Source organism: Candoia aspera, chromosome 16 (genome assembly GCF_035149785.1).
Source record: "Candoia aspera isolate rCanAsp1 chromosome 16, rCanAsp1.hap2, whole genome shotgun sequence".
Taxonomy (NCBI): domain Eukaryota; kingdom Metazoa; phylum Chordata; class Lepidosauria; order Squamata; family Boidae; genus Candoia; species Candoia aspera.
The window spans coordinates 5,024,762-5,037,737 of record NC_086168.1 but is presented as its reverse complement, the minus strand read 5'-3'; the positions used below and the strand labels follow the sequence as shown (position 1 = coordinate 5,037,737).

Sequence of the window (12,976 nt, the reverse complement as noted above, 5' to 3'; positions counted from 1 at the left end):
ACTTTTCCTGCAGGCCATCAGAAGCTGTTAGGAGCGCCTGGGATTGTGAGCTTGGGAAGGTTCTACAGGGGGAGGGATCTCATTTGCACCGAGGGTTTTTCGTTTGCATTTGGCGTGCTTTTATCATTCTCAGCTTTCTCTGTGATCCTGCACACTATTCTTTAATAAATCAGATATCTTTGCATTCCTGCTCATGAGTCTGATGGTGTTTTAGAATAGGCAACCATTACAATATTTTAGAAAAAGGTATCTACAGGGGAAAGAGAATGTGTAGCTACCATTTTTGGCCTAAGTTTATATTTCTTTTCTTCCTCCTCCTCCTCTTTGTCTCTCCTTTTTGAATAATCTGAACACTACATACTGATTGGAAACCATTTGGCTATAATGAAATCTTTGCTTAACTTGGACGGACACTTTCCTTCCAACCACTCAGAACTAAGGTAGGGAAGACTTGTCCCACCCATTTCGGATGACCCACCTTTGGAATTTAGTAAGCAGGTGGTAGGCACGCTCTCAGAATACCTACCATTTTTGATCATGGCCAGTCAGAAGGGTCCCATTTACTAGAAGGCAAACTGATTATGATTCATTCACTACCTCCACCCACAAGCTCAACTCGGCTGGAAAAATGGGCCCATTTCCAATGTCTTGGGTTGCTTTGTGGGGTCTTACGTTGCTTTGCAGCGTGCCAACTTCCCATATTTTTAGGAAACAACCACAGCAATAAAGAACTTGTGGAGAGAAAGCCCAATGGCTTTCAAACAGGCTTCCTCGGACGCATTGACATCAAAGGCATTACATTTGCTAAACTGGACTTAAACACACAACTCAGCCTATCTTGTTGATAAGGAATGAGTTTAAAGGAGCTTAATGGGTAGATATTCAGGCTGTTCACACATCAGATCTACTCTGGTGAAGCCCTAACACAGCTTTCAAACTGCCAGCACATAGTCATCCCTTCCAAGTCATTTTACGAATAAGTAGGCATCCATAATGAAACTTGACACTCTCACATAGGGGTTCTCAATGTGTTGATACCAAGACCCCTTAAATAAGACATTTGCCCCCAATGAATAAAATTGATGACCTGTGCAAGTAAAGTAGGAACAAGTACGATACACACTTGCAGGCTTATTTATCGCATTTCTTCACCGCCCATTTCGTACAAACAAAATATGCTGTGTTCCCTTTCTTCCACTGCTTATAAAGACCTTCTTGAAAAGCCGTGCACCTGCTGCTCGGCAAGAAAAGGTGTGGGCCGTTATTAATGGGAGCTGTCCCACTGATGATCTTCCCTTCATTAATTAGATGGGCAAGCACCCCGGCGCTCCTGCTGACAAATGGGAAGTCTTGTGCCAATGAACAGTGTGATTTTTTATCCCGCTTCCCAACCCATTCGCTATGAGGAGTGAAGAGGCAAGCAAGCAAGCAAGCAAGCAAGGGAGGTGAGGATCTTCCAGCCTTACTGGGCACCAGCACCCTTCAGTCATGGCAACGGGAAGCAAAAGCTGGCAAGAGAAGGGCATAAGTAGCTCTACTGGAGCTATCTGAGCAAGTTGGGAGGGGTGGGACTTCCAAACTATATCTCAGCACCCACCTGGCCGCTGTGTTGTAATGAGTGGAGTGGTGGCAACCCAAGAAGATTTCATCGCAGGGGTGGTGCTAATCATGTTTTTGGCAATGTTAGTTGTAAGGATGATAATTTGACTGTCAGTTACTTGGCTGGGTTGCTCATTTGCTAGCAAGAGAAACATAAAGGTGGGGGGAGGAAAAAAGAAAGAAATCAGACGCTAATTACTAGAGAGTGACTTCTGAGGTGTAAGTAGGCACAGGCAGTCCTTGCTTAATGACCATTTGTTTAGGGACCGTTCGGACTCACGACGGTGGTGGAAAACCGACCTACGGCCAGTCCTCACACTTAAGACTGTTGCAGTGTCCTCCGCCCGGCTCATGTGATCACAATTCGGCCACTTGGCAACCCATTCGCATTTATGACCATAGCAGCATCTTGTGGTCACGCGATCACCATTTTCAACCTTCCTGACCAGCTTCTGGCAAGTGAAAACAATGGGGAACCGTGTGATTTGCTTAATGACCATGAGGTTTGCTTAATGACCATGGTGATTTGCTTAATGATCACTGCAAAAAAGGTTGTAAAATCGGGTTGGATTCACTTAATGACCACTTCTCTTAGCAACCGAAATTCCAGTCCCAGTTGTGGTTGTTAAGAACGGACTACCTGTACTGTGGCCTTTGGAAATTAGACAACTAATCTGATAAAATAGTCCGTTCTTCCTTTGCATATCTGGAAGGGTCCGGTTGGAGGAGACAGGCTTCTTGAAAGACACAATGAGGTTCTTGCAAAATTAGCAAACACATATTCCTTTGCAGAACTGTAAACAGCACTTTTTAGTTGTATAATGTGAAGTCTGTCCAGACAAAGAATGCTGGTTAGACAATTTAGTTCTTTCACATCTTTGGATTGCTTCTTTAAGTAATCTGCATTCACCATGAGATCCCTTTTAGCAAACACTGGGCCCATGAGTGAAGAGCACCCTTTGGAGCTCCATATCTGGGCTCTTACTAGGGGTGTGCAAATTGGGCCCGATTCCACCTGAACAGTTTCAGATTGATTTGGATAATTGATTGGATCCAATTCAGACTAAATCAGATGAATACGCCAGATTGGATGTGATTCAATTTAGTCTGGTTCTGAGTCTTAAAATGTTTGCGTGCATCTACAAAAACACTGGAACCAATCCAAGTTGGTCCGAAGCAATTTGGGTGCCTTTCATTAGATGAAATAAATTGAATTGCTCCTTTGTTCTGATTTGTCAAATTAGCTTGAAAGCTCAAATAGATTAAAGTTTCACTGAATCAATCTGAACGTTCAAATATTCACACAGCCCTGTTTCACATAGCGCATCAAGCTCTATGTTTGTTTCTCTAGGGCTTAAGAAGTGTAATCCCAACTACCATAATTTGCAAATTAATGTGGCGCTGCGGGTTAAACCGCTGAGCTGCTGAGCTTGCTGATCGGAAGGTTGGTGGTTCAAATCCGCGTGACGGGGTGAGCTCCTGTTGCTAGTCCCAGCTCCTGCCAACCTAGCAGTTCGAAAACATGCAAATGTGAGTAGATTAATCAGTACCGCTTCGGCGGACAGGTAACGGCGTTCCGTGTAGTCATGCCAGCCACATGACCACGGAAGTGTCTATGGACAAACGCCGGCTCTTTGGCTTTGAAACAGAGATGAGCACCGCCCCCTAGAGTCAGACACGACTGGACTTAATGTCAAGGGAAGCCTTTACCTTTACTACTAAGGATTTAATGTATCTCCTCCTCTTAGTCAGTCGGGGCTCATTCAACAAGCCATATTTGAAACAAAACAAAGCTTAGGCTGATATGGGAAATCTAGTTAGTGTGGCTTTACTTTCATTTCACTGCCTTTCCCCCAGCAATTAAAATATTTTCTGCAGCCAATTAAAAAGAGTTGTTAGTGGAAACACATTCTAAAGTCAACTTTGCTAAACTTTGCTGTTGTTTGTAAGAGATTAAAGGGGGCTGAGAGAAATGCATGAAAAAGAATGACAGTGGTTATGTTCACGCCAAATTCTTCACAAGATATGGCACAAATTTAGAAGTTTGATCTCTGTGCATATCTGAGAATCATTTAATTCAGTATAGGTAGTCCTTGCTTAACAACCATTCATTTAGTGGTGGTTCAGACTTACGACGGCGCTAAAAAAAGACTTACGACCAGTTCTTGCACTTACAATCGATGCAGCGGTCCCCATGGTCACCTGATTGGGTGCTTGGCAACTGGTTCACATTTACAACCATCACAGCATCCCGCGGTCACATGATCACCATTTTCAACTTCCCAGCTGGCTTCCAGCAAGCAAAATCAATGAGGAAACTACATGGTTTGCTTAACGACCATGTGATTCGCTTAACGACTGTGGTGATTTACTTAATGACAACAAAAAGGTTGGATTTGCTTAGTGACCACATTGCTTAGTGACTGAAATTCCAGTCCCAGTTGTGGTTGTTAAGCAAGGACTACCTGTAATGTCAGATCCAAGTCAAAGGTTAGGTGAAAGTTTTACTCCATGCTCTTCAAACTTATTCTCTGTCCTTCTCCAAAAACGTCGCTCCATACTTTTCAACTGCTTCAAGGGTAGACAAAATCAACCCTGTTTCTGACAAATCAGCCATTGAGTATTCTGGTGAAATTCCTTAGGATCTATAAAGAAAGCAGCATTGTTTCCTTTCCAACCCCTTTCCTGCATTTTCAGCTTTGTATCTTTGGTGACCTGCACTGTGTTACATCCATTAATGGTATCAAGTAATGGTAGCCAGTATCTGAGTTCCTGTCTATTATCATAATGATGATTATGATGATTTGGGTCCAATGGAATTTATACAGTATTGCCTGAGATTATTGGCACTTGAATATTTGGGTAACTTAAACCTTCAAAGATGAAGAAGTAGTTTCTATTAATGTGAACTGTGTATCAATATGAACATTTCTAAACCATTAACACGCATAAAGTGGTTTAAATTTCACATCTAAAGCTAAATGCGGCATGAATAAGCAACTGCAAAATACATTCCATTGTTTGTTATATAATAAAGCTTTCTGCCTTAAGCTGAATACTTAATATTAAGGTCTCCGCTGAACGGTGACTGTCGCCGCTGCGTTTAAAAGAAGAAAAGAAAACAGCGACAAAATAAACAGCAATGACAAGAAAAGGTTTTTTAAAAAAGCTATTTGGTTTCTAACTTCTTACTCTACTGATTTGTGGGGTTTATAAGCCTGTTGGCCCCCTTGGAAACCATACCGTATCCTGGCCGTTTTTAACCAAGTCTTCCGAAAATACTTCCTTAGCACAAGGCAAAATAATATCTCCTGTAAAAGCGTGTGGAACTCCCACGAAATATTTCACACACACAGACACACTAAATAGCACTCTGTGCTCATGTATTCATGCAAGGTTTAATTCTCCCAGAAGGCAAAGGTGTGCAATGAATTCTGTAATAGTCCTTTGATTATTATATGATTATTATATTAATATATAAATGACGTACATCTACCTAAGAAGGGATCTCAATAGCTGAGCACTTGGGAAAGAAAATCTGAACCGGACCATCCTTGCCTTGCTAACCAACATGGAATTCTCAGGCACACAGCGGGATAAAATCACTGCCCCAGGGATGTGGGAGAGAAGAACTTCCCAAAACAGGACCATTGCTCACTTCGAACCATTCCTTGGGCTTCAGAAGGCACTGATTATTTGCCTTTCACCCTAGCTCTTCAGCTGTAAGGCTCTGCAACTCTAAACTGGAGGACTTCTCTTAGAATAGAACTGACAATCAAGTACAAGTGGTCCTCGACTTACGACCATTCATTTAGTGACTGTTTGAAGTTACGATGGCACCGAAAAAAGTGACTTGCAACCGGTCCTCGCATTTACGACCATCACAGCGTGTCCCCCCCCCCCCAATCCTGTGATCATGATTTGGGGGCTTGGAAACTGGCACGTATTTATGACAGTTTCAGCATCCCTCAATCATGTGACTGCTGTTTGAGACCTTCCCAGCCAGCTTCCGACAAGCAGAGTCGATGGTATGAACTGCGTGATTCACTTAACTACTGCATGGGTTGCTTAACAACCATGTGATTTGCTTAACGACCACCACAAAAATGTCGTAAAATCGGGTGCAGTCATGTGATGCCTTGTTTAATGACCACACTGCTTAACAATGAATTTTCTGGTCCCTATTGTGGTCGTAAGTCAAGAACTACCTGTATAAGGTCCAAAACCTCACGAGATCTTGCATTAGACTGCCAAAACCTCATAAGATTTCGCTGAGTTCTCGTAAGAACTTATGACATTTTGGCAAATTGGGGGTGGAAATCATGTCCTCTGTGTGAGGAGAGGGAAGACACCTGCAAGCCACTGCACTGTCAACCCCCGGGATGGGGGAACAATTATATCCTGCAGAATGTCCTTGTGGGTCCCACCCAGAGCTAGATGGCTTCAGTGAGGATGAGGATGAATCTGGGTCATTTCCAAACTTGTAGCTAACCTGAACAAGATCCTGCGCATACCTGTGTCATCGAGGAAGGAGGACATCCCCTCCTGAGTTTTATTATTTTACTGCTCTTATTTTAAAAGGCTGACGTTTCACGAGCCAGCGCTCAGCAGAAATAGCTTGCTGCACTCTGCGTTCCCCCACCCCATCCCTACCCGCCAAGTGTCACGCACCCCAGCCTGACAAAGTGGCCGATGACTGCAGCTGAGCGATCTAAAACCATCTCGCTTACTTTTAAGAGTTTAATTTACTGCCTGCGAGACTCAGCCTGGAGACGGGGAAAACGCACGGCCCTCGATAGCATTCTTGGAAAAACACTTTATTTCCTTCCCCGCCGCCTTGCTAACAAACCTCGTGGGGGAAAAAACACACCGGCATGGCAGAGGGAATGAGGTTTCTGACGGAAGTCAAAGAGAGATGTTTGACAGGGAGGGAAATGAGGCGCAATTAGAGAAGCAGGCTTATGCTTGGACAGATGCTAACGGAGAGCAAGAAAGAAAAGAAAATCTTTTTGCCATCAGATGGAGTCCGCCGGGACCGTGGGAGCAAGCATCTCAAACGTCAGCATTTCAAGTTTGGTTGGTGGTTTTGATTTTGTATTTTTTTACTTACTGCCAAAGTTGGGAGCTGCACCTGGAAGGGAAGAATGGAGAGGAGGTCAGCGATACTGAGAAAGACATGTTGCTGATTAAACCGATGGTTGCTTCCCAAATTGGGAACAGGGGAGGAAAAAATGGCCAACCATTGATAGCGCCTTCAAGAGATTCACCAACTAATGACCTGACTTCTTAACATTTCTATTTTTATTTCTGTTCATTCAGGGTCCTTCTTTAGGAGCGAGTTGGCTCTTAATGGATTATATCTTTCATGCGGGAATGTATTAGTGCTGAATAAAATCAGCTTTATCCGGCCTGGGAGCGTGAAAAGGAAATTTAGTGTCTTGGAAAGATTTAGTACCATCAGCCCCAAAGTCTCCCCATGACTCCTTTGACAGGTTCCAAGGGTCTGACAGGAATTGACAAGCTTGTCCCTGTTCAAAGGAGCTGTCCTTTGCTGTCCCTGGCTCCCACACACACGACTCTTCCTGTCATGGTCATCTGAGCCCAGATGGTAACTTTGATCACCCTCCCTCCCTCCCTTTTTGCTTTCGTTTCAAAGCTGGGCCATCAGAGGCAGAGGAGAACAGCAGTGGTCTCCCAAGCAGCAATCTGAGAGCTCCCAATGTGCAAAATCAATATTAGGAGGGCAGCAAACTCATTCTGGTTCTTAAAACTCATCTTAAAACTTCCTCTGGTGTTCAGGAGCCAGGCTGTTTGGCTTGGAATCCCTGCCTGAATGAGCAAGTTCACACGTGCTAACCCTTATTCTGGTTTGCTTGATTCTGGCCCAGCCATTGCAGCTTTTAAACCAAGGGTTACAGCTTAGCCTTACGTATGAACATAGTTACCATGGATTATTCAACCAAGTGTGGTTACAACTAACTATGGCTTAGCATGATGCTTCATAATGGTTTCCTTCTTCTAAAATATTCTGCTGGAGTGAGAAGCTGACTTCACTGCTCCTAGAGCAGATCCCCTTATTTAACCATCCCAGTGCTCTTTTTTTTTACCATTAGCATTCAACAAGAGCCCCTGGTCCCATAATCCACAGTGCAACAAATTCCTGAGTGTGTTATGCTAGTTACAACTCCATTGCGAAGCCAATGCATCAATTGTCAGTAGGGTGGGGTGTTTCAAAAATATGAGCATTGTGTGCAGACTTGTGTCAACACTCTGGTGCATAACTCCATCCTCAAGAGAGGAATTGGAAGACATCAAAGCTGGAGAAGCAAAGCTCTTGAGGATCTTTCTCAGAGCAAGAGGGGCCTCGTCTTGCTAAAACTCCCTCAGAGGAAGAAACTCATCATGCCATGAATCCTCTGGAGAAGTCCCCATCTGGGAATGAGGCAGAACTTTATGGACAAACAAGACTTAGATCCACAAGGAAAGCCTTGCCATGTCCTAGCAGCCAGAAAAAGAAGTGTCATTTTTGTGGATCCTGAGAATTGAAAAGGATCAAGATCCAGGAGGGAAAGAAATGTGAGTGCACACAGTTGTAGAGAAAGCATCTCAGGAACATTGGATCTACTGAGGAGTAAGTCCTCGTTCTTGAGTGGCCCTACTAGCCAGTTCACTGAGTACGGGCAGAGAAATAACTTAGGAATAGATCTGTCTTGGAATTTTGCTTCCTTTTTCTAGTGGGAGGGGTGCATCACAAAATTCTGAACACTGCCTGTTTTGAAGATTAATGGAAATTTGGGGGCATGGAATTGGGAAATTGACAAACCATTGCTGTCTCCATTCTTTCTGCTGATGCTTTCAACTGGCTTCAGACCACCTCCAGACCACCTCCTCCTTTGTGCTTCTCTAGTCTGATCTATCCATGGTGCTACATCCTTGTCCCCATCTTTGCAGGTTTCCCATAGAACTGGATGGGTTGAGATGATGCTACAGAATGCCTGAAATGATGCTGTAGAGTCATCCTTTCTGGAGATGGACTTCAGCTCCACCTTTACTGCCATACTTACACACATTAGGAGAACCGTTGGGACGGGGAAGGTAGGAGCCAGCTCTCCAGGACTTGCTGCGGAAATTCTTCTTGCACCTGCCACAGTCCTGTCCCGTCGTGTTATGTTCACACTCACACTGGAGACTTCCCTCCTTGAAAATGCACTGGTTGGCATGGAGATTACATTTACACCTGCAGGGGAAACAGAAGAGAGCGCCGAGGTGTGATCCTCTGGGTTATCTGCAGCTGTATTTAAACAAGCATGCAATACTGTTTTGAACTGAATCCTCAAAGCAGCCTGCACTGGCATCATAGAAATATTAGAACAGAAAAGCATTCGGAAGTCATTACATACCACAAAATCCAAACCAGGTGCCAGCATCTGAATAAAGCCACAACCCCTGAGGAGCTTCAGCCAGAGCTTGACGGAAAGCTATGCCTTTAATGGCCCTCCTATGAAGATCAGTTGAGCAGACTTGACATATTATTTTCTCCTAGAACCAGCTGGTCAAGTTTTAGCTTGGAAGCAACCTTGGAGAACATTTAGACTAGGAAGCACTACAGCTCTCCGCTGTTGGCCTTGCTTCCTAGAGCTGCTGGGGGTTGAAGTTCTTCAGACTTTGGAGGACCACTGGCAGAAGTGTTACTGAGTTGGTTTGGCCTATTTTCTCTAAACTGGTTGCTGTGTTTTGTGCTGACATTTGGAACTGGCATTTCATGGCCCACAAGTAGAACGGGCTGGGTCCAGATAGGGTACAAGGGACAGAGAACTTCTCCTCCTGGCTTCTTAAAAGTATGAAAGGGAAGTAAGACAGCCCCGCTGAAGGTCCATGGTGATGTCCATCCAGAAGCGCGGAGACTAAGCCAAGAAGGAAGAGGGCAACCCCACCACTGGAAGAAGCCATGTCTGAATGTGTTGGTCCTGCCAGATCCACCTCCCATTGCTCAGTTTGCCCCATCCTTACCTGCTCAGGAAGCAGTTAGTCCCTAACTGAGATAATACCCTGATCATGGATTGCCCATCTCCTGCTCAAAGTAGGATCTTCAACGCAGCAGGTAACTGTAGCATATCTGGTAGATTATTTCTTCCAGAGCTGGTCAACTCAAGTTCTCCAAATGCTGAACATCTCCCATAAGCTCCAGACAATACAGCCAACTGTGAGGAAGCTGGGAATTGTTGTGCAATAATGCAGAGGACCAAATACACCCACAGTTTCACAGTTTCAAATACCTGCAGTTGTGAACACACACATACACCACTCCTGTGTGTTCAAGTTCAATGAACTTGGAGTTCAATGCCAACTCCTTCTTACCAAGAGGAATGTTCTCCTAATGTTTAACTGAAATCTACTTCTCTGTGATATCCACCCTGCTCTTCTTCCTCATATTATTCCCAAGCAACAAAAAAATCATCCACATGCTTGGATTGCACAATTGCAATTACATAGTAATCCCAATCAGGCTTGCAGTGGTCCAGCTAGAAGCTACGGAAAGAGTGAGCAAGCTTCAAGAGTTTGCAGTTTAGGGATGCATCTGGGAAACCAAGTTAAAAACTTTTCTTATTTGGCAGAATGCCTCGGGGGCGATTCTCTCTCTAGACCCCACCAGCTTTGTGGAACTGATGCAATATTAGAAACATCTCCCTGAGCTTCTCTAAGGAAGAGGAGAGCAGCCATGTTTGAAATAACTACATGTATCTTTGAAATTGTATTTTTGGAGACAGAGGTCATTATTTCATGCCTTCCTAGACAGCTGGGTGTAAACTCTAAACCGAAGAATGGAAGGCCGCAAGTAGCAGATCTTTAAAAATGCAGGCAGGCAAGCAAATAATCAATTAACAGCAAATTATACAAACAGCCGATAAATAAATTTTGGGTCAAAATCCTGAGAAATGCTCAGGGCAAGGGAGAAGTATGCTATCCACAGAAGAGGAAATGTATGGAAATTCAGTGAAATCTTCTTTTAACACGCTATTTGGGTGGAAGGATCATTCACAGGAGAATTGGCATAGTTCATATCATTTGCAAATAGAGGGAGAAAATGTAGAAGCAGTGAAAGACTTTGTATTTCTAGGTGCAAAGATTACTGCAGATGCTGACTGCAGTCAGGAAATCAGAAGACGCTTAATCCTTGGGAGAAGAGCAATGACAAATCTCGATAAAATAGTTAAGAGCAGAGACATCACGCTGACAACAAAGGCCCGCATAGTTAAAGCAATGGTGTTCCCCGTAGTAACATATGGCTGCGAGAGCTGGACCATAAGGAAGGCTGAGAGAAGGAAGATCGATGCTTTTGAACTGTGGTGTTGGAGGAAAATTCTGAGAGTGCCTTGGACTGCAAGAAGATCCAACCAGTCCATCCTCCAGGAAATAAAGCCAGACTGCTCACTTGAGGGAATGATATTAAAGGCAAAACTGAAATACTTTGGCCACATCATGAGAAGACAGGACAGCCTGGAGAAGATGCTGATGCTGGGGAGAGTGGAAGGCAAAAGGAAGAGGGGCCGACCAAGGGTAAGATGGATGGTTGATATTCTAGAGGTGACGGACTCGTCCCTGGGGGAGCTGGGGGTGTTGACGACCGACAGGAAGCTCTGGCGTGGGCTGGTCCATGAAGTCATGAAGAGTCGGAAGCGACTAAACGAATAAACAACACATATCATTTGCATAATCCCACCACATTTCGTAATTACATGATTGATGTTTTCATGTCTGTTTTGTAATTACACAAAACATGTCGTTGTGTCATCACGAAGTTATGCAAAAATGATGTCCATTTATGTAAATGAGAACAACTATGTCGATTTTGGAGACAGGGGACTTTGCCTGTTTGGGATTTAAATCCAAACTAAAATTTTATCCATTACACCCAAAACCCACTGAATGGGGGTCTGGAGAATCTAAATTTTACTGTATTTCAAAGTAACAGTGTAAAGGGTCACACCCACCCCTCCAACTTTGTTTGGACTGTTTAAACACACAGCATGGTGAGCCACAAGAAAACCAAGCAAGATGATGAAGAAGTAAGCTTTGTATGCTGTTGAGATACAGTCTCAAGGTCTTTTGCTGACCTTGATAACTTTGTTGAGTCAACACAATCCCATAAACAGCCATGGAACACTGAAAACTGCCAAAAAAACAGGCATGATGTTGGAAGAGAACTTCTTGGAGGGAGGGAGGGAGGGAGGGAGGGAGGGAGGGAGGGAGGGATAGATAGATAGATAGATAGGAGGCAACTCTAAATTGGAGGACTTCTCTGGGGTGACAATCAAGTGCGAGGTCTAAAACCTCATGAGATCTTGCCTTAGACAACCAAGTTTGAGTTGATCATATTGCATTGGCCACCTCATACCTTGGAATTTGGGGACAACATCATAGCCAACAAGTACTGCACCACCCAAATCCAGTGGCAATTTTGTTGCATGCCGCCATTGATCTATCTCAGTTGGCCATCCCCAGCTGGACCCATCAACCTTCCACTCCTAAATGAAGTTCTAATTCCTTCTCTGCCTTCAGCCTGGCCTCCTTGATTACAGCTCAAGCATCCCTGATCTGGGGGTTGCCTGAACAGTGCAAAATCGGAGAAAGTTAGTCTGCATTCCCCCCCTCCCTTAACCAACTTCGTTCCATCTCACTGAGCAGCCTCCTTGCTTGGCTGTTCCATGATTTCCCCGCACTTGACAGATTCCTTTGGGGTCACAGTCTCTTACCCAGATAATTGCTGTTCCAAATCATATAATCAATGCATATTTAAGTAACAATCAGGTAATTCCTCTTGTAACCACTTGCAATTGGTTGAACGGGGTGCGTAAACAATCAAACCCAACCCCCTCACAGCATATCCGTATTTTGCTTTTCAGCAGGCTAGCCTAATGTTCCCAATAGATCAGTAGCAAAGATTACAAGAAAAAGCTCACACATACCCAGGAGATGAGATGAAGCAAAACCACCCTGTGTCTCCAGGTTACATAAGAGATAAAATATTAACTCATTTTTCTTCTTCCTGTTTCTCCCCCCATCTCTGTTCCAACTAAGACTCATTTCAGAATCTTAAGAAGATTTGGGACTTGTTGCCTAACACCTGAGCATCCTTTCTTTTTTCTCATCAAGTCATATCTGGAGAAACAGGTCACGTTCTGGGTGTTACACTTTAAGGAAGATTGTTGGCCGTTTAGAGCCAGTTCAAAACAGGGCAACCAAGATGGACAGGACAAATCTGAGGTCTGGGACTGCTTAGCTAGGGAAAAAGAGGCTGAAGGCTAAAATAGACGGTTAGTTAAATAGGTGTTACGCATCTGTCTTTCAGTTTTTAAGGTCTGAATGGGGTTACTTA

At 44.0% G+C, this 12,976-nt stretch overlaps 1 protein-coding gene across 2 annotated transcripts in view; it reads right to left on the bottom strand.

The window, feature by feature from the left end:
• Positions 1-12,976, bottom strand: part of NTNG2 (netrin G2) — a 71,681-nt gene that overhangs the window by 15,744 nt on the left and 42,961 nt on the right. For both annotated transcript variants that reach the window (XM_063315991.1, XM_063315990.1), the window contains exons 3-4: positions 8,664-8,836; positions 6,710-6,730 (exon numbers count right to left, since the gene is read on the bottom strand). In XM_063315991.1, the coding sequence (XP_063172061.1) occupies positions 6,710-6,730; positions 8,664-8,836 (194 nt within the window). The remainder of the gene's footprint in view (positions 1-6,709; positions 6,731-8,663; positions 8,837-12,976) is intronic.